Source organism: Metopolophium dirhodum, chromosome 1 (assembly GCF_019925205.1).
Source record: "Metopolophium dirhodum isolate CAU chromosome 1, ASM1992520v1, whole genome shotgun sequence".
Classification (NCBI taxonomy): domain Eukaryota; kingdom Metazoa; phylum Arthropoda; class Insecta; order Hemiptera; family Aphididae; genus Metopolophium; species Metopolophium dirhodum.
Window position 1 is genome coordinate 59616288 of NC_083560.1, and position 27231 is coordinate 59643518.

Genomic DNA, 27231 nt, shown 5'->3' on the forward strand with positions numbered 1-27231 from the left:
TAAGTTTAGTACCTTTATAATTTAAAATAAATCTACATACCTAACTCAACAATATTTAAACAATTTACAAACGTGTGCATAATATAACATGCCGGGTGATATACCAAGCGGTGCAAGTATGCTCATCTCCTACGCTATTTTTTTTTCATTTTATAATGAATTTATTCGAATTTCGAGTTATAGAATTTTTAAATTTATTTAAAGAGCATAGTTTAAAATTCTTGAGATTTTTATACTTAAGTTAAGTAGCGATCCAAACGTCTGATTTTCAAATGAGAACCCTCCTCTTTTATTATACATTTTTTAATGACATTTTTTTTAAATGTTGATGTAGGTTAAACTTAATTTAAAAGTCAAACGAGTATTTTTTCAGTTATTAAAATGTTTAAATTAGGTGCCTAAGGATGATAATCCTTAAATTTGGTTTTACAAAAATATGGAATATAATATGTAATATAGGATTTAGTATTTATTATACTTGGACCATTTTTACAAATTATAAATATTAATAGATTGATATAAATTATTATAATTTTAAAATTACCAAAGTCCACATAACTTCCAAATCCATTATCATAGACCTATTATCCTTAGTACCTACACAAAGTTCAATAACTCAAAAACTACTCATTCAAATTTTGGTTTTGGTAAGTCACCATTTTCAAAAAACTTGTCCACTATATAATTTACAGTAGAAAAGTGTGGCTGTCATATGAAAATTATAAGTTTGTATCTCTACAGGACACTCCTCATAAAAAGTACAAAAAATCTCTAGAATTTGAACAAACGCGGTCTTAAAGAATATTTAATGATTCCGAAAATTAGATTTTGAATAACTTCATTATTGGAGACGAAAAAAACATGATTGGTGAATCACTCTGTATAAAATATACTATATAGATTTAGTAGATAGTTGAAGGCCCGGCTCGAAGACTTAAAATATTATAAGTATACACAATAGATGCAATCAAACCTCCATTTTGCCGCTCTTCGTCTTTGCAGTATACTCGTCCATATTTTCTTTTCCTATTATGCAAATCAAAATAATCATAATTACTATAATATTGTCTTAATTTGATATACCTAGGTGCTAGACATAATATCATATCGGCACGGGAAAATGCTATAGTATCATACAGTATATTATTATACTTACGTGACGGTATTAATTATTTTCAACCCGGCAGGCGTGTGTCGGGCGAGATACTTATATGATTTAGAAATCAATTTTTCCACTCGATGCAAATCACGCGGGTACAATTATTATTTACCTCGGAATAATTTTTCCGGTAAAATTCGCGTCCCTGGTATAAATTGTATTGTGCACTTATCCATATGATGAGCAAACGGAAGGTTGATTACGCGATCTCCGAACAGCCGCAATACTTATTATTATATGGGCGTATCTATGTATGAAAGTATAAAACGTGTCCGTAGGTACAGGTAAGGTATATAAATTAATATTAAAGTATCGCTGTATTATATTATAGGTGTTGCACGTGGTAAATAAATATGATGATTTATTTCCGTGCACGCTGGATCGATAAATATTATTACTTTGACAAAGCGACGAATCAACGAGTGCAATCTCGATGATACATAATAATATCTCCTATACAATTTATACAGGTACCTACGGATATAATAGTGTTTGAAGTTAGAAATATTCAATGTGAGCAATTTTAAACATTGTTAGACCATTGTTAGAATTCATATTGTTGTAACATGATATTAATACAGAAGTGTTTACTTATTTAATAATATTTATAATATTTTGTTTAAATATAATAGTTTATTTTACAAAATATATCGATACCATACGTAGGTATAAATATTAAATTTTTCAATTATGTGAACCTTTATTTAAGACTATTCAATTTCTGCATACTAATTAAGTAATTATAATTTTCCAACTAACTTAACTTTTTTTCAGCTAATAAAATAATTAGTTACGTTAAAGTCACGTGTATACATATTTATAAGACATAATAATAGTTACAACTATTAACTGATTAATTATTTTTAAGTTTAATCATTCGATACCGAATAATATAATATGATTTTAAATACAGATAAAAAATCAATGAGTATAATTCCTATTGATTTGATAAATTATTTGACACAAACGAGTGATTACCAAAACCATTATTACAGACTTATCTTCTATAAGAATAAAATATTATATAAAAATCATTTTCAACAAAATATTTGGGTAATTATTGTTTTAAAGACATTTTTAAAAAACAATTTAAAATTTCGGATACCTAGGTACCTATTATAATATATAGTTTGGTGTTTTACCATTTCTACTTGATCAGTAATTAAACTGCATCATAAACTTGTATGCACTTTTGGAAATATTACATTGTAATATATGTACCAGTTTATTGTGTAATTTACTAATTATTTTCTATTTTACATTTCATCAAGCTTAAAAAAATAGGTTAATAAAATCGTTATACACATGCAAAAAGATTTTTCTTATACTGCAAAGTTTAACATTTCATGAAATGTTTGATAATATTGTATACTACGCGAAACTTTCAAACACAATCATCTTTGTACAGTTAATTATAATTTACAAGTTTAGCAGTCATCAAGAGACTCGAGTGTTTTTTTTTTTTTTTATTGTTATTCTCATTATTTACAATTATTGTGTAAACAGTAAGTTTATACTTTTTAATCGATTTTCTCGCGTGATTGTGCGAATATCTTAAGTACACAAGTACGAGTATTAAATTGAAAACTGTTAAACAACATTTGATCAATCGGACAAAAAATAATGAACCTAATCCTCGTCAAAATGAATGGTTATAGTGTCTGCCTTGATGGCGATAATTTATCAGTCTCGCGTAAGTCGTACTGAAATCGTACTATAGATATATCCTCATACACACAGTAATAATATTATTAGTCTGTAAAGTGTATTATTAATAACACACTGTGCGTAGGTACCTATATATATATGTTTGTGTGTGTGTGTGTGTGTGTGTGTGTGTGTGTGTGTATTATATACAGTCAGTAGTATTTAGTTTTCCCTCGGAGATATTATATTATGGTTTTAGATTTATAAAATATAATTTCAAGTATATATAACATTATTATGATTCATCTCACGAACTGCAGTTGTAGTGCAGTGAGTCGGTAAACGGGTTTCTCCTTTTCCATTTCTTGTAAACTTAGGTACATCCCACCTCGGCCCTTCGCCACAGTCATACACTTGCTACAGCTATATAATACCCGTTTATCGGGCCATTGGATGATTTAGATTGGTCTGGGAATCCCTGATAAAAAAAACAATTCATAGACTAATCGGCTTTTAAGTTTCGAGGCTATTCAAAAAAAAATATAGGTATAAATTGTTTTTTACAGAGAAGAGTAGATATACGAAATCCAGACACAACCGATGTTTTTTATATGCAATTATATAGACCCACCACTGAACGGAGATCCCCTTAACAAATTATTTCATTTTGTTTCAAACTATGAAATTTAAAATATATAGATTGTCATTGGAAAAAAAATGTAAGACATATTAAACAAATGTAATTAATTGGACGTATTTTCAAAAATTGAATTCTTACAATAATTACTAATTATTAATTTCTTATCAACCGGAAAATGTACAGAGCTAATGACCGTGATGGATCGAGATAAATAAAAATTACTCATGCTGGGTTGCCTGAAAATGAACAAATGAACAAATGAAAAATCACTACATATTTAATATTAATCAATAGCTACAGTCTCTCTTAAACACGATTTGGTGGCCCATGATTGGTCACCATTACGTTTTAGAGTAATTAGACGTTTTAGTGAACCGTTAAATTAACCAGTTTTGCAATTCGGCATCAGTGGGTATTTTATATTATGTTATGCTAAAAGAAAATAAATTACGTTTGTTTTTTGTGCTAAATTTTACGTTATTTTAGATTTTTTATAGCAATTTATTAAAATAATAAATTTTCATTTTATTTTATTTTCCTCTTACGGTGGGGTCCGAAAACATAATGTAATCAAATCATGTTAGGTATATTGTTATATAATAATAGGTAGCTGAAATGTATATAATACTTGCCTAAAGAATTGTTATACCTAGGACTTACCTATTGACTCCAAACGCGTTTGAATATTATATTATGTAAATCGCATGTACAATATAAATCACAAAAGTTTTTTTTCTTTCTTAACCAGCTACTTTATACTTTCATATTTACACCACTAACAGCTATGCATACTTGTGTATATATTCATGGGTATATCGCTGGTAAGTAAATAATAAGAAATGGCGTTTTTCGTTGTACAATATTTCGTTGTATAATTTTAATTATTAAAATTGGACGCGTCTGTTGTACAAGCCATTTAAGGCGGCGCCGACTGCAGTATCAAAATTGAACGCACATCCAATATCTTGATCACTGTCGTAGAAATTAATTTTTCACCAAAATAAATTCGACAGAAAGTCGACATGGATTTTTTCAATATCTTTTCTCAGCAATTTATAACATAAGTATTCTGCATATTATTTTAAATATACGACGTAGGTAATACATTTTTTAAAATCACACTATAATATAATAAGTGTAAGTGCAGTGAATATCCAAACCAATATATTATTAACAAAAAATATCTCATGTTAACATTTAATTTTAGTACGAGTTCTAAAAGAACGAATGGTGAAAAGATTGCTTTTCAGCGTCCGCGTCAACCACTGCAGCTCTGTCGGGAGTGCGCATAGCAATTTTTTATTAACGATGGCCGATATATATTCAATTATTATTCATTATGCATAATATAAACAAAATTAAAACAACACTTTTTTAGTCGAAACTAGATGCTTACAGTATGATTTTCAAAATTTCATGTCATGATATTATTCTTAAGCATTTAAAATTTTAGATAAACTTGAACTGCACAACGATGCTTACAAATAGACCATCATTAACATTTTTTATTTTTACATTATTTCAATGACTAATAATGACCCCCATGTACTGTGTGGATATAGTTTTATTGTATGACTTAACTCATTTTGATCAAAACGTAATTTCTTTTTTCTTCTTATATACATTTATAATATTATAACTTGAATGAATTATGAATTGAATACAAAATTACCTTAGCTTAACTACTGATCAAGTTGACACATTTTGTGTACTTAAATTGTATATTAAAGGAGTCGCAAGCAGGATGCAAATTGATAGTACTTATAACAGAGAAAAATTATTTGACAAATAAATTTATTTTACAAAAAAAAAAAATAGTGTCATTTTTTTATTAGAATAATGCACATTAAAACCTCAAAATCAGATTCGATTCATTGTGCCGAAGACAATAAAATGTACACCCCGATTGAGTTGTGTGCTTTAATAATAGGTACACTATCCCTGCTGAATCCTCTGCTATTATACATTTATACGCGAAGACAATGCTTAAAATATTTTAATGTCACACATGTAATTGAGTTGTTCTATGCTTTATTCTACAAGCCACGAGTGGCTGGCTAAAATATGTAAAAGTATAATATACAACATAAATGAGATAATACATAATATTATTATGTTTGTTTGTACAAGTTATTATCTCGCGGCACAGAAAAATAAAGAACATAATATTATATTATATTTTTTTTTTGTGCAACCACAGCGGTTCGTCGTCTCGGACGATTATGGTTTATGAAAACGTTTTGATAGACCCACACTACACATTTCGAACGTTTAATCGTTAGAAGACATCTCCCATACTGTTTACATTTCACATATTGTTATTATTCATTATTATAGGCGTTTCGTCTCGTATCAAGTCAGTTGTGATCGATTTCGGATGAACACAGTGTCACAACTCACAGTTTATTACAACACAGGGTCACGGAAATCCTAAGACATCTAGACATTTTCTGATTAAGACATGCACATATTATAATAATATTATTATTATTATTATTATTATTATTATTATTATTATACGCACAATATTATGTTCAACTATTGGTCGGAAAAAACATAATTAAATAATTAATTTCCCGCAAGTGTGTTCGCAAAAATGTTCCCACGATTGGGTGGTGGGAAGAGAGTGGGGAAATGTATTTGTCATAATATTATAACCGTAGTAATATGTTATGCTGTAGTTTTAAATGTTCGTATTGAGTGTAAAAATAAATTATGAACTTAGTAAAAAATCGGCGATATTTACTGTATTTTAAATTTCAATCAGACGGAGACGTGTAAGAGCACAATGAACATTTTGTTTAGTGTTTATAGTATAAACATAGTACATATAAACTTTATACTTATTCACATAAAACTGTTATTTAGTAAACAATGATTTTATTTACTGAAAAAAAATAGCTTTCAAAAATATTTATAAAAATATTTAAATATACCATTATGTGAACCTACCAAAATATATTGTTGGTACAACAAAGTGGTTGAAGGGGGGAGGGCATGGCCCATTCCACAACTCCCCCGCCCATCTTGCGGGTGCCCCGATTTCGATTAACGGGAGAATAATTTATTTGCGTTAGTTGTTCATCGAGTTGAATAAGTTCGACGAGAAAAAAAATGAAAAATTGGAGCACAAATATCACCAGAAACTTATTCGTTCGAACAAACAATTAAATAAACATAATATAATATCTAGGTATATTATACACCTAATACGATAATAAGTATTTATTTCCAAAATTCCTATATAATAACTGCCACTGATCTCCGCGCAAATAATAAGCCCAAGATCAGCCGACCGGTGAAAAAACAATTAGTTTCCTCGTGCCGAGTTTACAACCGCCCGTAATAATATATTAATCGATAAATTAACAATTTTTTCGAGTAGGCTTATAGGTGCCTAGCAAATATACAGTTGTACCTATTCGAGTTACTTATTGAACACTTCAGTTTTTAATAAAAAAAGAACATGAAAGCAAAGATGTATAGTTTTATTACTTTGTATCCGGTTTTTTTATCATGGAAAAATATAATAATACCTTTGTCTAAATCTGTGAACTGTTACTCATTGAGACACTGTATAAGTATCGCGTAACAATACTTTTTAAACATACCCCATACTCCGGGGTTTTAGTTGGCTTTTTTGCTGCTGTTTATATGTTGTATTCGTCCTGTTTTCATAAGTAGATACTACTAGAACAAAATATAATTGTTAGGTACCTATTGGTAATTTAATTTATTTAAAGTACGGCACTATACCTACAAGTACCTTGGGACATTTTTAATTTACGATATTAGAGTTATATTATTTTCAATATTTTCGTAGTCACATAATATTATTATTATTATGTAATTTTTTACGATATTTATGGTTACATTTTATTGTGTTTTTTTTTTCAAGGCCCTGTCCACGCACACAACAAAGTACAATAATAAAAATATTAATAATAATATTAGTCTCGAATTTTCAAAAAGAGTAGTTCTCAAATTATTGACTCATATTTGATATCATATTATTATTATGATGACTTTAAACGTGGTTTCCTTATTGTGTATAATATTACCATCGTAATGTCTACCATTATTATCTGCCACGTAGATCATCGTAGTGTTACTTAGGTACGTATAATTATTTATAATTTAATTATATATTTGAATTTATTAATTTATTTTTCATCGATTACATCGATTTGAACTTTTGTAGTATTTCTACAGATCGATGTTTTCCTGCAGTCGTCTATATAGACACCGCTCACTTACGCTGTTTGACCAGCGTGTAAGACCCTCGTACGTACATTTCAACGTCTTTTCTTTTTATTTGTCGGAACATATTGTTTTTCCAAAACCCGTTGGTCGGAATTCCCTCCCTCATCCTTCCCCCTTCAAACACTCAAACATTCACCGTACACAGTACGCACCGTCATTGTTATTTTGTTATCGTTCAAATATTATTGTTTACTCTAATTGTGTTGTATACGTTATTAAAATACGATACTTTCTCCACGAGGATGTTACAAATTCCTCTTGAATTTCGAGTAGGTATGAAAAAAAATATAAATATATACACTTATTAAATTATACACATAGAATACCTATATTATTATTATTATTATGAACCTACAAATATGTTATGTATAGGTAAGAAATTCCACTAAACGCTCGCTCGCGATTTCATGCTATAAACTCTGTATGCCTAAGTATATTATATACACTTGACGATTTAAAGACGCGCCGACGAATTTTAAACTGCATAACTACAAATTTCAATCACAGTTTTTTTCCACAATCACCTAAGTGATTGTTAATTCTAAAATTCAAAACTATCGTATACATGAAGGTTGGTATATAATATACCGGCGCATAATTACCACCCGGGCCGGATTGGGCATAGAGTCCGGCCAACTATCCCAGATATACAACAGTGGCTCTATACTGACCATAGGCACAATTAGTTGGGATCTAGAGGTGGCTTAGCAGTGCCGCAACTAGGTTTTGTGGGGCACTGATGCGAAACATGTTATGGGTACAAGTATGTTATGTGCTTGTACTCCAATATAATGAGCAGTTTTACTGCCCCAAACGGTGCTGACAGACACAAAAATAAAAATAAAATAAAAACACACATCATTGTAAAATCAATACAATATTGTTATACATTCAGAATCTAACAATGTCAATTCTTGAACTGTTTGAATTATTTCTTTTGCGAATAATATCAAAATAATATCAATCTATTATTATACTATTATGTAGGTATTTACATTTTCCAATTTTTCTTCTCGAATAATAGCTTATTTAATTTTTCCCTTTGATGATGGGCTAACACCCCCTCCCCCCATTTAAACATAAAACCTGAGTTGAGAATGCAATGCATACCTTGCGTCCCCTATTGTTGCGGCACTGGAGCTTAGCCGCCAAAATATTTTTTGCCACCCAAATAATGTAATGGCAAATTAAAGAGAGTCGTTTATGATTTATTCGTTATAGAAACTGGAACCATTTAACTATTACAATTTGATGACACCTCCGTCTCATATAAATAAATAATCCTATTATGTTTTGTCACATCACTGTGTTTATGTACCGATGTCCTGTACGATATAATCGTACAACTTACGAGCACCGGTCCAAAACCCAACCAAAGGCAGCTGCCCACTGTCCTCTAGAACAGTAGACCACTGGGCCAGTCCACCTCTGATTACCACCATTTTTATAATCACCTTTTCAAAATGAATTCTGGGTAAGTGACTCCGATGACGTATGAATTTACATAAACACTGCTTTAAACCACGGTGGTTAGTTAAAGGCTTTATCACCATATATAATATATTAATTGTAATGTTCTATATTATAATATTATATATTATGCTCCTCTTTAAATTTCCGTGAGTAAACGGATTTCGAAATATTTAGTCAGATTTGAGTATATATATATATATATAATTAATATTATGTAATATATTATATTATACCGCATTTTTCGTAGGAATCTATGGGGTTTACGTAATATTCTACGTATGTAGTACGTATCACTAGGCTGTTTACAAAATTATATTATTTAATTTTGATTGAAACGTTATTATGTTACATGACAATTTCAATATAAGAATGATAACAGAGATATATTTAAACAGAAATAATAAAAGATAATAAATAATAAAAAACTTGAAAACAAACTTGTTAACGTGTTAACATTTTGTTATTTTGTAAAATTGTTCGTATTTTATTTTTATTTTTTATGATGCCGGGCTCAATCGGAAGTTTGCAGTTTTGAGTCGAAGTTTTTGATCCGATTGTGTGGTGATTGGGCTTAGGTTTAGTTTCCGTTTTTTTCAACCAGGTGGTGATTTCGTTTAAAGATAGTTGAAGTTTTGGATTAATTAAAAATTAAGGATTGTTGTGTCGTTAACAGACAATGCCAGATTAGAGTTTGAAGGATTGGAGATATCATGACAGTAAATGTTAAAGAAGGTTTGTCCTAAAACTGAGGTAGGGAGCAATTGGTACCAACACTAACTTGAAAGTCCAATTTTCTTTAAAGTATTTTATGATTTTGAAGACATATTTGAAAATAATTCGAAATATTAAGTAACTTAAATTTAAGTCTGTGTTGTCAGAACATACCAAACGCGAGTGTTGGGTCGAGAAACACAGCTATTGTGTATTTTTTTTTTCAAAGGCACGTAGAATTGGTTATATTTTTGGATATAAATTAAATATTTTGAAATTAATTGTTGCGTCCCTAACTATATCGATAATTTATAACAATCTATAAGGTAATAGTAATATCTATTAAATACTAAATAGTTACATATTATTATATTTTAGCCAAATAGGTTTTAAAAAATACTTGTGATCAATAGTATAATAGTCTACCTATAGACTTTATATTTCTACTGTCCATACATAGATTAGAGTATTACAATAATTAGGTCAATAATTATTATTGACTTTGGATCGAAGGCGATAATTTTTTATGAAGCCAATTTCCGGACGCAAGTAGTCTAGATAAACAGCGAAAACGAAAATGTATTTATGATTAGATTTGAAATAATAATTCTCATACTATATAGTCTCATTCTCACAATATTGATTTTAGAGCCGTATACATGTATAATATCAAAACTAATATAACTCAAAAATATTGTAAAGGACGATTGTGTCAAAAATCTTCTGAAGAACATAAACATTTAAGGAGAGCGATAAAACCCGTTTTATTGGGAGGCAAATGCAGTCCAGTGTTATTCGATTTGAACGTTAGACGTTTTCATATTATTATTATCGCCATCATCCCAATCGCAACTGCACGCTACAGATGATTGTGCCAACGAATGATATTTACGCATTTATACATATTAAATTGTTGTAAAAGTACCGTGTACATAATTATTATAAAAAAAAATGAAATAGGCAGGACGAGTGTTGAAAATATATAATATATTATATGGGCACCGCATCGCGTGCAGTGTGGTGCATGTATAAAATGCAGTGTTTAAATTATTATATTATACATACAGAGTGATTCGCACCTGCAAGTATAATAAGTACCTACTAAATAATAAGCTAAATATTACATAAACATTTTTTTAAAACAATTATTAAGGACTGTTATCCTTACTAAAATTGATTTCACATTTATTAATAATTAACACTCGTTCGAATTTCAACATTAAACACATCAACATTTTCACAAAAACAAAAAATCATCTGCTTAATAACTTACGGTAAAAAATATCGATAGGTACTCATTTTTTTGTTGTCATATTTATTTTAATTTGTACAATCTGTATAAAATATTTTACAATAAGCACAATATATGGAGGAATATATAAGAGAGCTTGGTTGACTTGATTGAAGAAACTATTCAATATAATAGTACTTCATGCGGTACTCGTTTGAAAAAAAAAATGAAGAAGCTTATTTCGTCTTATAGATATTATGGTTTCCAAAAATTCTAATGGTTTGAAAGTGCAGTCCTCAACTGTGTTTGAACATTTCAAAAATCAGAAAACAAATAAAATGCACATTATTATTAATAGGTAAAAACAGGAGGGTGAGCACCGTGCTTGGCGAATCGTCCTGTATATAATATAATGTATAATAATATATTTAAAAAAAAAAATCTAACGTGTCGCTCGCCAATATCTATATTATGCCTGCGAATAATCGTCGTGTCGGACTAATGACTATTATTAAACGCGTGTCTACATTATACAAATAATATACGTAATGCACAAAACCGGTAGGTAGGTTTAGGTACAGGCTACAGGTGTTAAAATAATAATAATAATAATATGGGCACAGCCTCGTTCGGAGCGGACGCTGAACGTGTACTATAATATGATTAACAATAAATAATGATAATAATATTATTATATAGGTACCCTATACGATAATATACGCAATATACCTAATAATATAATATTATTATTCCTAATCATTATCCACGGTACACATTATCATGATATTAATATTACCTAGGTATATTGGTATAGGTATGCATTAAATTATAAACACTTTTCGGCGAGTATCGTAAAACACGATGGCCACCGCTTACGCACCGCACAATCGGATATTATTATACGTATATTATAGCCATTATAAGTGGTGTGGTGTACACGATCGCATTTTACAGTGCCGATGACGTTATAAACGGCTATATTTATACTGTTGTACTCGCTCGACAGCGTACGTATAACTGCCATCACCGGTATATAAGCGCGATTGTTGTATACAATTTTATTGTACTTAGATAATAATATGTTTTATTAATTCGTTATTTTTTTTTTATTCGCCACTCATATTCGACGAGTGTGTGTTTGCATTCTTGCCATTTAGGTAGGTACCTAAACACTATCGAGTTTCGGCGATTATCATTAAAATGATCATAATATATTTTTGAATTACGAATCGAGATTGACACAACGGGCACTGCTTAGTCGAGCAGTATTTCAACTAACCGCCAATACGAGCATCCTGCTCGTGTACCATAAAAGCCAGTCCTATTAGGTATATACTTATAATAATATACGTACCTAGAAAGCCAATACCTACTAATGCTTGTCACACAACACAATATTTATAGGTGTAATTATGAAGGTATGTCTAGGTATCAGTTGTGATATTGCCTTATACACTTTTTAATTCTTATTTTAAATCCTCGGTGCAGCGAGGGCCAATGGTGAACAAATTATTATTACAATTTTAAAATACATAATATGTATACGTAGATACAAACAAAATGAAAAAAATTGTAATTTATTTTAATTAAATACAATCGAAATTGTTTTGAGTGCTTATATTATGAATTTGATATAGTGGTAAAATTTGATTAAGGTTATTAGAACATAATATATGTTCATTAGAACAGTGTGAACTCGCTTTGTGTGATTATTGATTCTATAGAAACGGATGAGGATGATTTAAAATTGTCTATTTCAAGGAGAACGTCCAATTGGTGATACAGTAATACTTTATTAAATTTTGTCGAGTTAAGCATTTTTAGCAGTTAGCTATATACTTTGTCAGCTCGTTCATTTTATTGTAAGTTCAGAGTGCCTGATTCCAGGAAAAGAGGTCGATTTTGTAGTCGTAATTTTGTAAATCGAAAATTGTATTTTGCTGGCTAACATCTGATAGATTGTACTTATATATTTTTAAACTGTTTATAGAACTGAGAGATAGTCAGTAAAAATCACCGAGTCTTTGTTATAATATTCAGCAGTTATTAGAGAGCTTTTAGAATGACGGTGGATTTAACTGTAAATAACGAATATAAGTTAGGTAGTTTGAACACAAGTTCCAAATTTATCCATACAACAGTAGCTCCAACCCCACCCATATGCTTTTTGATGCACTAGTGAATATTATTTTCACTTGCAATATTCTGATTAGGTGATAGGATAATGTTGTTTATAAATAGAGGTAGATGGATATATGTAGAATTTTTTTTTTTATATTGAACGGATGGGGTTTATTTTGATGGCATCTTTCCATGGGGGAATTAGTACTGGTATAATTGACAATAGTGAGTGTATTCGATATTTCTAGATTGTTCTCTTGTAATATAGTTGCAAAAAGTGGAATTTTGGTTTAAGATATCAAGTGCTTGTACATTTTAGTTCTTGATCTAAAGTTAATTTAAGTCTTCTTATAAATCAAGTGAAGAGACACTGGATGCATTGTAAATGCAGAGAATTTTACTAAAATGCGCCGATTGATTGTGACCGAATAATTGGTTTATATAGGTTACGAATACACTTCCGAGTGGAAACTATATTGTGAGTTTTATGAGAAGTTGAAACCTCATGTCTGGGTCCAATATTCAAGGTTATTAATGGCTTGAATGTTTGTGTAGATGAGTTTGATCAGCTTTTACTTTTTAGGCTTTTACTTCTGCAGCAATGAATATTGAAGTTGTCTCCATAAAGTGTAAGTTGGACAAATAAATCGAAATTTTTTGTGATGCTGTTGACATAGGTTTCAGAAATTTAGTCACCAATTTTTCAAGTGAAACTCCATTATTTATTTAAGGAAAATGTTTTGACAGAGATTGGTTGGCAGTCCATATACTATTGTACAGTGGCACCGAATCCTATATTCAGGTAGGGCATCTGCCCTACCTCATACTATTTTGGTAGTGGATGCGTGGTGCAGTGGTTGGGTCAGCGAGTTTATTATAAGTTATAGTAAATTATAAATACAAATAGTTTATAATTAAGTCTTTAGTATTTAGGTAGACTTATTTATGTAGCCTAAAGCCTAAAACCACAATAATATTATAGTTAATAGATATATACATAGGTATACGATGATAATATTATTATATCATTAATTTTGTTGTCAATGTTTGGTATATAATATACTTATCTATGGTTTGGTTATTATGGTCCATGTGTTTAACATGTAGCGAAAAAATTCGTTACTAGTGGATATTTTTGTACGAAAATAGAATTATCAATATAATATTATGATTCGTGAAACGTCGAATTGTGCCGAGTGGTGAGGGCGCTGCATTGATGCGACGGCCGACGGTCGATCTTATTAGGTATTTATATTGTCGACACACGAAAATTATTGTGATATTGACAATATTGTGATTTGTGATTCAGTGGTTGAATTTAGTGTAATATCAAATATTTTTTGTAAACGTTAAATATTATTGATCATGGGATGGGATGGTGGTGTTTCATAGTTTTAAAAGTTTGCCCTACCAGATTTTTTTGGTTTCGGCGCCACTGCTATTGTAACATTCTTGTTTTATGGAAATTATTGATACAATTCAACATTTAATAATGGCGAGATTGGTGGGATTAGCTCCCTTATTGTTTTCTCTTTTAATTTACTTAGTAAATATAAGATTATATTAATTGTATTTATGTTGCGTTCGTTATAAATAATATTTTGAGCTTGCAAACGTGTTTATAGTTTTATCTGCTTTTATAACGCTTTATCAAGAACTTATAGTGCAATTTTATTGAAACCACTAACGAAATACACATTTTTTTTTTTTAAACAGCTATTCGGAATATCTACGGAATATTGAGTAGTTTGGTTGTACCTACACCAAGTCTAATATTATATAACCATATAACCTTTCTTATAATATAATATATATAATATTGCCAATATTATAAAAAATGCATATCAATTTGTAAGATTAAAATTGTCCATTTCCCATTTGTATGATTTCAATTAATTGGTTTCAGAAAATTATATTGTCTATAGATCATTATAATTGGTATGTACATGACACACACGACACGCTCTTATATGAATTTTATTTTACAGTATTGCGTACTTTTTTCCAACACATATAAGTAACCAAGTACGTACATATATTATATAAATGCACTGCATGCGTCACATTTATTAAATGCAAATATAGGCAGTCACATGATTTACAAATCGATATAACGTTAGAAAAACGGCTTATATGCTTTTCACTTTTCTTAAAAGGTAAATTTTGATTGGAAGTGTTATCGTTTGATAAAGTTTTGAACAAGTTTGGGCATGGAGTTTGAAGTGGTTTGTTTTGAAGCTCTTTTTATACAAACGCAAAGGCAAAAATAATGTTTCTGACATAATTTTAGAAAATCACATAAATAACCAATAACCATGGACTAAGGAGAGTTGGTAGTTTATAATAGATGTATAAAGTAATATACTTGCACATAAGACAACAAAGTGTGTACGTAAACAATAGTTATAATGTTATAAAATAATTCGTTACATTTTACAGATGGGTACCTCCGTATCGACTATCGATCGTATTTTTTTTTACTGAGATCGATTAAATAAATATGAATAAAGTAATATTTACATATCTATAACCTTTTATTATTGACGAATGAAAAAGTCATCTCTTTCTACACGGTATTACGAAATACGAATCTTTGAAAAAATATTTATGTTCCATAAACTAATAATAATTTAAAACATCAATGTATGCTTATTTTGTCTGTCAAATAAATACACAACAATATTCTATATTATATTATTATGTAAAATATAAATCATACCTTTGCAATGCACATGCTCCCTTTCTACCTTTCAATCCAGAAATATAATACGTAATATTATACAAATGTAATGACGTTTAAAACAATTTATTTTATATGATTAATATTAAATGATTATTGCACTCATATATATTGACTGCAGGTACACTGTGGAGTGTGGGTATAAATATTTACATTTTCTTATAATTTTTTGAAAAAGTTAATTATAAAAAAAAAGTGTTCGATTGGGAATAATAATTAAATAATGATCTTGATTATAATGCCATATTATTTAAGCTAGATTACCTATATCAAAATCACCACTGAATTGACATATTATACTTATAAGTTATAACTTATAGCGCACTCGTCGTTCAATTCTCCGGATGCGGTGTTTACGGGAAGTCACTGCTCTGTTTGTCATCGATTTTGATCGCAGACATTTTGTCAATTACACGAATTGCGCAAACGCCTTAATAAGTGCAACGATCGGAGTAGGTGTTCACTGTTCATTCAATCGATTTAGATTTATTATAGAAACCCATTATAAGCTCAAGTTCACTTAAAATGTTCCAATATTATAGGTAATCGCGAACGCGTTTAAATTCTTTGAGTTCTTTACTATTTGCTTACATGTCGAAAATATCGATTTCATAATGTTAAGTTACTATACGGTATACCTATATATATAAATTGTGAAAATGTGTGATTTTCACCTGTGAATAACAAATTATAGTATATTCTCGTAATTTCACGAGGGTCATAAACCGTTACATCTACTGCAAAATATATTTACATACCACGCCCTAACCGTGAACAGAACTATAACTAACGTGACGATTGCGAATACCAGACTATCGGCTATAATAATTTTAATAATATATTATTATGTCTGTCGAAAGTGGTTATTTACTCGCGGCAAACGATGAAACTATAATATAATATTATCACAAAATAATATGATTCTAGCCAGTTGTTAGGCGACTATTAAATCTATTGAGGCACAGTATAAACCTAATTGTTGACACCCACCCCATGACCAGACTAAAAATTCTGCTGTACGGTTGCAGGTGTCGAGTGTGTGGTATACCTCGTCATTGAGTAAGTCACTGTAAGTGTATGTGTTAAATTTGAATTCAGTGACAAATCATTGGATACGAAAAACAATTCTAACCGAAGACGGCCTGTCAGTCTATATAGGTAAATATTACTAAGAAGTATATTTTATGATAGATTGAATCAATTTTTTTAATAATAATTGATGATTGATATTAAATTATTACCGCAATGGTATATTTATAGTATATTATTATTAACTTTTTGAGACAATTCTGAATTACCACTTTTCGTAGAACGATGTGATTTTAGATACGTGGAAGATAATAGACAATAGCACACAACTTATCTAAATGTATTAAAAAATTCATTGCGTATTATCGGTATTAATTATGTATACTAAGGTAAACCTAACCTAACCTTATTATTATTGGAAACTTTTTGCTTTTGACCATCAGTACCACTTTTGTATCAGAAAATGTGAAAAGTGGAATATTGAAACATTTTTTCTACTATAAAATAAGAGTGTCCAGATCCCCGAAAAAATAAACACACATCAATGTAAAATCAATACACACTGTTCGTCCGGAAATTAAAAAAAGGTAAAATACTTAAATGTAGGTATACAAATCATCCATAATGGAAATCTCACTACCTACCGACTTTTGCCTATCTATATAGACATCTACAAACCTTACACCCACCCGACGAAGTCTCGAGTCCCGTGCCTGGAAATATTACCTTCACGCCGCCACTGAACGTCGACATAGGACGAGGACGGAACAAACAATGCGTACTATTATACTCTAAGATACAAACAAAAAACAATAAAATGTTAAAGCTATTTCTTGGGCGCTGGGCCGTCGTCGACTGCAGCTCCGTTTCCGTCGCCGTCAAATAATAAGCGCCGTTCGGTTCGGGGCCGGTCGCACAATGACGACGATGTACAATATTATAATATTTCACTATTATATTATTGCTATTATTATTATTATTATTATCAACATAAGCCTTACAATATAAAACACTCGCCTTAAATAATATTGTACGCTTATACAATACGCTCGCGGTCTGAAACCCGAGAAGCGCGCATGTCAAAACAATATATAACGCACAACAGTTTAATAACATTATAATAACAACAATAACAACAACAACGACGACAATACAAGAGCACCTTATACGCGGGTGTTTGTGTGTGGGTGTGCGTGTGTGGGTTTGCGTATCGTTTTTATGTATCCTCGGGGAGACGCCCGCCGGTCCCGCCCCCGTCGCGATTTCGGGCCGTAATAAGGGTCGCCCGCCCGCCCCGCCCTGTCAAAGGGTCTCGGGTCCGACACGACGCGTGCACACGAAAAACGGGCGCACGCCGAACGCCATCGCCGTCGTCGGTACGCGATATTTAAAATAATAATAATAGTATCATTTTGTCGCACTCGAACCGTCGCAGTGGACGCGTCGACGCGTTCATACGATTTAATAATAATATTATATTAATATATTCCGCGCCTCTTCGTGCCCCAGACGCGCCGCCCGAATTCGCGTTGAGCTCCTTGCCGAAAATCTCTCTCGAATATTATTATAAGATAAGTCCCGTTTACGTTTTTTCTCTTCTCGGTCACTGATTTAACGTAGTCTCGTCCGATGACCGCAGGTGACCAATAATTATATATTGGCAGTCAGTCCGCTACCCCCGACGACATTATCATCATTATTATTGTTATTATCATAAAACACCGAAAACCACCGTCTCGGACGGAACTAATACCGTCCGACATGCTGTCGTCTTACAGAAAAGGTTCGTGAGTATATTATTATACCTGTATAATTATCATTACATGTGGCACGCGGATATCTGACGCGTTTAAATGCGATTTCGGCGTAACAAAAATATACTATTACTGTCACATTACGCCGTGTCACACGCGTTACTATATATCGGACTTAAAATAATATTATACGATAGTATATAATAATTTATATTATAACGGTTAAGGTCCAAAAACGGGTAGTGTGCCTAAACGTCATATTAACCGGGTAATGGGTATATACCTTATCCGCACATAAACAGTTTAATATGTACATTATCCATTTATCCACCTTAAATATATTGTATAATGTATTCAATCAATTTATACACTATAGCTACCAGGTGTTTTGTGGATAATGTATTCGTATTATACTATAACAATCGTAAGCTGATAAAACCGGAGTTTGGGCGATGTGTATAGAGTTCAGAGTGTTCCACTAGCTTTGCGATTATATTTTTCATTTTATAATAGCATTAATTATTATTCTAATCGTAGACATTTTTTTAGAAATTTTAAAAACCGGTAAAAATATTGTACTTACTATTTCACGCAAAGATGTTTTTTTTCGTGGTTAAAACTTCTAAAATACCTATTATTGTTGCGTCGAAAACAATTATCAACTGAAGATATTAATTGATCAAAGTATGTAACTTTACCTACTCAGCCGTACATATAATGTGCAAGTTATACCCTAGAAAATAACGAATATAGTTAGTAAATGTTTTATAAATAATATATTTACTTTATACTAGAGGCTGGAACTGAACCTAAAAGAACCAGTTTTGGAACCGGAACCTTTAAATTTAAAATATTAAGAACCGGAACCGGAATCAAAACCTTTATTTTAATAAATAATGTACCGGAACCGAACCGGAATTTTTAAATTAAATAGGTTCTTTTAGGTTCAAAAATAAAATAATTGTATTTATTATAATTTAATGGTATTACTGTTTTGTGTATAAATTATAATGTGCAAGTTATACCCTAGAAAATAACGAATATAGTTAGTAAATGTTTTATAAATAATATATTTCCTTTATACTAAAGGCTGGAACTGAACCTACAAGAACCAGTTCTGGAACCGGAACCTTTAAATTTAAAATATTAAGAACCGGAACCGGAATCAAAACCTTTATTTGAATAAATAATGTACCGGAACCGAACCGGAATTTTTAAATTTAAATAGGTTCTTTTAGGTTAAAAAATAAAATAATTGTATTTATTATAATTTAATGGTATTACTGTTTTGTGTATAAATTATGTATGATCATATGAGTTTTCTAATATTTTTCGTGCTATTTATTAAACCCGCATTCCGGATAAGTATTTTAAATTATTATTTTTTTCGGTACCGAAATTATGTGGAATCTATATCTTTATTTTTTTTTATCGAAAAACCAGAACCGAACCGGAACAGTTATTTTTGGAGAACCAGTACCGGAATCGATACCGATAAATTCAAAAGATTCCAGTCCCTGCTTTATACAATAGGTATGGGTTGTGTTCACCATACCCGAATAATGTGTAGGTACATATTGTCATCAGTCTTTCGTACTTTACCCGTAACATATTATAGGTACATATTTTATACGCTCTCCGCGTAAACGTTTCTAATTCGCTTCTTCTCGTGTATCTGTGGTGATATTATTTTTTTTTCGGTACGAACGCGCAAAAATCCGATGGCTATTTCAGCGTAATTTTTTCTGCAGACGTTGTCTCGTGAGAACATTCTTCACGAGATGTCTTACAAATGTACTCAGTTTATTATATACGCCACACAGATATTAAACAGGCGCACACACACGACTATAAAAATACGAGCTATGTGCAAAACGCTCATATAAGTGTTGGGTACCTCCCTCCCCCTACAACCACGTGCTTATGTATCTAGTTTGCTCGAACCGACGTAATGAGTTGTAATAATAGTCGAGAAAACTCGAGAGACATCGCGAGAACATAATATAATATTGTTATTACAATATTCTGATGACAATAATAAGCACTATATTTGAGGAAGACCAAATTTCTGGTTGGAGACTGCGAAAAAAATCTTTTTCGTTTCCGCCGAAATACGAACGGCTTTGATTTTCATATCTGCCAAAAATAATATTTTATGTGGTTAATGAAACACACCAATGCAAGGGGTTTCACTTTGTTCAGTCAGTTATAATCAATCGCCTCTTTAGTAATCTATACGTAGAAATTATTTTTGGTTTTATACCTACGATTATGTATGATAAAAATAAATAATTAACAAACTATTGCTGTTTGTCGCATCGACGAAGGACGAGTGCATAATAAATCATAATATGCCTACCATTATACTTACCTGTCAATGATATTGGTACGTGTTATTGACTATTATAATATATATTATTAAATCTATTATTATGAGTGTTTACTGTGAAGTTAAAATAACAAAATCGTATTTATACCTTATTTTTTTTTTTTTTACCAAATAAAATTATAGAAATTGTGACTGTAAATAAAAGATAATTTCATGTATTTCTTTAGCTGCGGACACGAATTTTTTATGCCATTTTTTATCCATTTAATACCTTTATACATTCATGTACGATTGAATGCTTAATGTCATATATTTCGAACATAATTAATTATTTATTTTGATAAAATGTAAAATAATTTTGTTTGAAGTATTTTGGCTTCCCTAAACAAAAAATATTGTTTGTTGGGATTCGAGTATGCAACGACATCATTGCGGAATAATGGTTTTGAACATTTCAGTTCAGCCGAACCATGGGAAACAGAACCATTCTAAAACGTGTTTAAAACGTTAATGTTTAAACAAAGCGAACATGGCTGATGGTTAGGTATATTACCGACAATTTATTGTAATTGTAATGAACCAGTCGTGGAAAGTTTCAACAATTTTAAAAATATTTTTAAACTGCACAACATACCTGAAGGTACTTCAAATAATATCAATTGAAACAAGAATAAAATCTTAACTGAATTGCTTTGAACTCCAAAATAGCTTGCTGAGTTTTGTAATTAGTTTTTCTTTTTAAATGTTTGATAAGCCCGAAGTCGACTAACACCATCAAAATTGTTCGCCCGCGGGATGATTGCCTGTTTTAGCCTCGCCCCACAAGCACGACACTGTACAGACCATCCGTGGTCCTTTTCGTTGTCATATTATTTCAATAATTAGGATATGGTAGGTAAAATAGTACCTACATAATATTATTATAGAACTTAGGTTATACATTTTATTTTAATGAGTTAAAATTAGTCATTATTAATTAGATATTCTTATATAAAATTGAGGAGAATGAGAAAATGATACGCCTCATCCTTTATGGACACGTGTATGTGTAATATAAAAGTAAAACATTATACGAATTGGTGATTAAAAAAAAAAATTGAAAAATGTTCTAACACAACTTATAGTCGATGAAAATGCGCTGACCGATCTCACATTCTTAGACTACTTATACCTAAACGAAATACGAACGATTGACCCTATAGTAGTATAATAGTATTTATTAATAATAATTAGGACAATATTTTATGATAGTATGAACGTGTGGGTTACAATATGCAGTATACTTATTTACACACCTGTAAGTTGTAACTCCATTATGATTTGACCGTTTGTATTCAATTTGTTTCAGGAAAAGAAGATACTTCAAACGAAGTATACCATTCTACTGGTCCGTCGTACCCAAGTCCATCGAGTATGCTTCTATTCCAGACACAGGTTAGACACAATGATATAATAACAATTAATAAATGATTAGCCTCTCGCTGCATTTTTCCGGCCTAATAAAACTTCCGACGACGGCATTTTGTTCCCACGTGATGATGATTATTGTATTGTTTGTTCGGGAGCGATTCGCGTCTATTCGATCGATTGTACGTGGTATTTTTCCCGAACACGGATTTTATGTTTTAAAAAAAAGCGTCTATACTACATCAATTAATGTTTAGTCTACAACATATTATTATAATACTTTGAAAAAAATAAAAAACATAACATAACTCGAAGGGTAAAAATGATTTACTATTACATATATAATATTATATACGTAGGTATACGGTAATATTATATATATTATACTTGTTTCAAGCGTCAACTTACGCGTAGGTACTTTTAATTATTCTCCAGTCATGAGTTTGTGTCTAAATTTAAATTTGGATAAACTACTGGTTGGCTTGACGTATAGGGAAAAAAACGTTATAATGTACGCTGCCAATCACGTTCAAAAGTTTGTGATGAATTCATTTATGTCGAGGGCAGCTTCGAGCGGTTGCTCTGGTGGTATACATTATAACATAATAATTAAAATCTGTTAAAATGAAACTCAAATGTTTATTTCATATTTACTTTTCAATTTAACCTTGTAATTACTTATACACGAGTTGGATAAACATTTAACTTTAATTAAATTGTCATTTGTTATAAAAGTCGCATTATAATATATTTTAAAACGAAAATACAATATTTATCGGATAACTATCGTTAGGTCCTGTTAATAACTGCGTCATATAATGGACATTTTTATAAAGACAACGGCAAAAAATCATTTTTTTTAAGTGTAATAAGATGTTACGATTACCGACACCACGCAGCACGTCCAGTCACATCGAATGGACATTTTTCTCTCCTACAATTTAATGAAGTTTAAGCGACATTTTCTGCCCGAATTGACGCATTTTCTCATAATATGTGTGATACTTACCTAGAACATCCTACGTATAATATATATACTATACCTATGTATTATATAATATATATTATATTATATAGCGAAATCGATGTGTACAAAATAGCTTTTTCTATCTTGTTATTTGCTCGGCGTGGGTTTCAATATAACAAGTTGACGGGTATATTCGTTCCTAACAGTCCGATCAGACGAGAGACCTTAGCGGTAATAGGTGCTTCCATAAAACATAAAACCATCTTTGAACCGTAAATACGAGGTGAAAATATCCAAGATATTTATAATTTGTCGACTTTGTAATAATTATTACATTATTTTATAAGATCGTAGAAGATTCCGATTTTTATTTGATATAAATTGTGATCAATTTTCGGAAAACAGAATTACAAAAATAATCGTATCTGCTACAGCATATTATATTATTACGTATACGTATTCTATAAAAGTCACACATTTTTTCTCCATCGTTACACACGTGAAATTATAGTCTTAAGTCATCTCCTCTGCAGTCTCCGTTAATTATCCATCGTTATTTTATTGTTGAAATCGAGATACTATGATGACCAGCTATTAATACAATATTATAAAGTAAAACATTGTCTGCGTTTTGTCAAAAGCTTTTATGTAATATTTTTATTTTTTAAAAATCATTAATAATTATAGGTAAGTTAGTTAAAAAATTAACTTTTTTAAATATAAACCATTTAAATTTAATTTATTTAAAATTTCTAAAATGTACAGATAATATTCTTTATACCTAATTGTTGTAATAGGTAATGAACTGTAATTATTACAATATAGTAATCCCAGCGAGTGAACTACGGAGAGAGGTTTATTGTTTTATTATTCTATATAGGTGTTATATAAATAGAGAATATTTTTATTGGCATACATCCTTAAAGATTAACACTCATTTTCTCGAAAAGTATTGATGTTTTTAAAGATTTAGTATTTTAGATAATTTAAAATCACTCCTAAACAACATTTTTTAAAAAATTCTAAATTTTACGGTTTTTTATAATTATCATTTTTACGATTGTCTGGTTATAGTGTTTAACTTTTATGAATGCCAGCATAGATATTTAATTTCATAACCGTCGACGAATATTTTACTGGGAAATTTAATAATTTAATAACAGGTGCCTACATAAAAATTGAAATTCGAAATCCCTACCTATTTAATGTAGAAGTTAATCAGTTGTGACTTTTTAATAATTTATAAAGCATTGTGTTAGCATTGATATAAGTACTTATATAATAGCCATTCAATTGGAAATTGTCTGTTTATCGTACGCAATGTAGCATTGAGCCAATGAAGCCTGTCAGTTATAAGTATATAATACACCCATTTACTTTCGATTAAGACTTATCTGAACAGAAGTCTAAGCATTTATTTACTTATTTATTTAATAAACAAAAATATTCATAACAGGTGGTATAATACTGTAGTAGTTAATATAACCAGTGCTGAAAATATATAATGAACATTTCATCTAGATAAAATGATACAGATAAAAATAAATATATTTTACATTTATCTAGATTAGATAAAGATAATCTAACTGTTTCCCGATACTAGATCAACGACTATCCAACCTCTGCATTGAAATACATTATTATCATACATTGTCGGTAGTCGGAGCCTTTGTAGGTTTGGAGATTACATTTGATTTTCTTTTCTGTCTTAGAAATTGTGCAACGGAAAATATTCGCTCTCAATCGTTTTTTAAACTATTTATATAATATCCCAAAGACACAAATAGATTTATTATAATTTTACTTTAAATCCAATATATACGACCACACGTATTATGGTAAACAGTCGGTCTATGTTTAGATGAATAACCGTATTAAAATTCAATTTTTTTTTTTTAAAGCCTCTTTGATCTATTCTGGAAAATCTGAAATTTAAATTTCCAATCCTTTGATACATAAACTACCTATATCAAGAGTCAAAATCAACGAAATATTAAACAAACAGTAAACAACATTTTTACCTGCCTAATGAATATTACATAAAAAAAAACCACACACACAATTACATGTCTCATACTAAAACTAGCTACTATATTATTATATCATTGACTTTTTATAATATACAATAAAGTACCTGCTATATTAACTATAATAAAGTGTTTTATCAATTCGATAATACTACATACACGTCAACAACCTGCCATGGTACTTTACCATATTATGTAGTTATATAGTATCGAGACATATCAATCAGATTTATACCCGAGCTCATTGGCGCAAATATGGGGGGGGGGGCTTGGGGGGACTTGGTCCCCCAGTTCAAAATCTAGTAATTAGGACTAATTTTTATATTCTGTGGTACTAAGCAATATGGCCTATGGGGCTTGAGCCCCCCCCCCCAAAAAAAAAATTTAGTCAATTTGCGCCTATGCCCGAGCTTATGTAAAGAGGAATACTTTATAATAATATATGTGACGACCGGGAATCATTAACAATTTTAAACGGTTGAATTGTTTGTTATCGACGCGACCAATCATCCAATAATGGTAATATTTATTGATGATTGTATACATGATGCATATTACTCGTACTTCCCCATAATACTATAATACGCCTCATTCAAGTACAATAATTATCAATCATCGATATTGTAATCATAATTCGTCGCGATATACTGATACGTACTATACATTGCTATAGTACTATATTTCGATCATATTATTATAACCATATATGCAGGTATACGATAGCTAATTTAACATTTACCAACCATAACGACTCGAACTCTAGAGGAAACATTTTATTAATATATTAACCGATTTACCAATAATGGTACAGACAATATTATAGTACAGTCAGAACAGTTGTAGTTTTATAATATCAAACACGTAATATAAAAATAAAAATATAGTATAAAATGAAATATGCATTTTATCTACATTTGAATATTTTGAGAAACTTTATAAGACTTTCTTGTAATTTATTGTCAGGGTGTAACAGATTTACTCCAAAAGAATATTGATATTTAAAAAAATTGAAAAAAAAAATAAACTACTTGACTTATATAAACGTTTTTGCCATCAAAACTACTTTACTTTAAAATATAAGTTTCTATTCGATTTCAGTCCCAGGTTCAGGTGAATAATAATATATATTATTATAAAGGAATAGCCTCGGCCACGATATATTGATACCGTACACCATAGTAAATAACAATAATAATCATACGCATTTTTGGGTCATAGACTATAATATAGATGATATACGTCATCATAATATTTTAATTCATAACAGTCATCACTACCGTCTACCAACTGAGGACACTACTGTACTACAACATTATAATAGGTATATTATATTATTATACTATAAATATAAATAAACATACAAATAAATACCACCTGATTACTGTATCTACACTATATTATTATAATAATAATTGCATAGAGCCTCACTTTATATTATTATGTACGTTCCGAGTTTAATAATAATAATAATAATAATGATAACAATATATATAACAATAGCGAACAATACGATATTAGTATAAAATTAATAGTCCTTTGTCGGTATGGCGGTGTACTGACACACACACTCATAAAAACACACACGTACACATATATATATATATATAAATATATCTATATATAACACGAGTGAGACGCGGGTGTTTTCGGACGTGCGGGGGTGTAGGATTTGATACGGACGAGCTGTTTTCCGAGTCGCTGACATTTATGAACAAAACGCTTCATCGCAAAAC

The 27231-nt window shown here is 30.3% G+C and overlaps 1 protein-coding gene across 5 annotated transcripts in view; it reads left to right on the forward strand.

The window, feature by feature from the left end:
* LOC132935358 (probable nuclear hormone receptor HR38) overlaps positions 1-27231 on the forward strand; it is a 91240-nt gene that overhangs the window by 14278 nt on the left and 49731 nt on the right. For 3 of the 5 annotated variants that reach the window (XM_061001886.1, XM_061001885.1, XM_061001887.1), the window contains exon 2: positions 22446-22531. In XM_061001886.1, the coding sequence (XP_060857869.1) occupies positions 22511-22531 (21 nt within the window). In that variant the 5' untranslated portion in view covers positions 22446-22510. Of the gene's footprint in view, positions 1-17013; positions 17144-18422; positions 18798-22445; positions 22532-27231 lie in introns of those variants that run through there. The other 2 variants (XM_061001888.1, XM_061001884.1) reach the window with 2 other exon arrangements.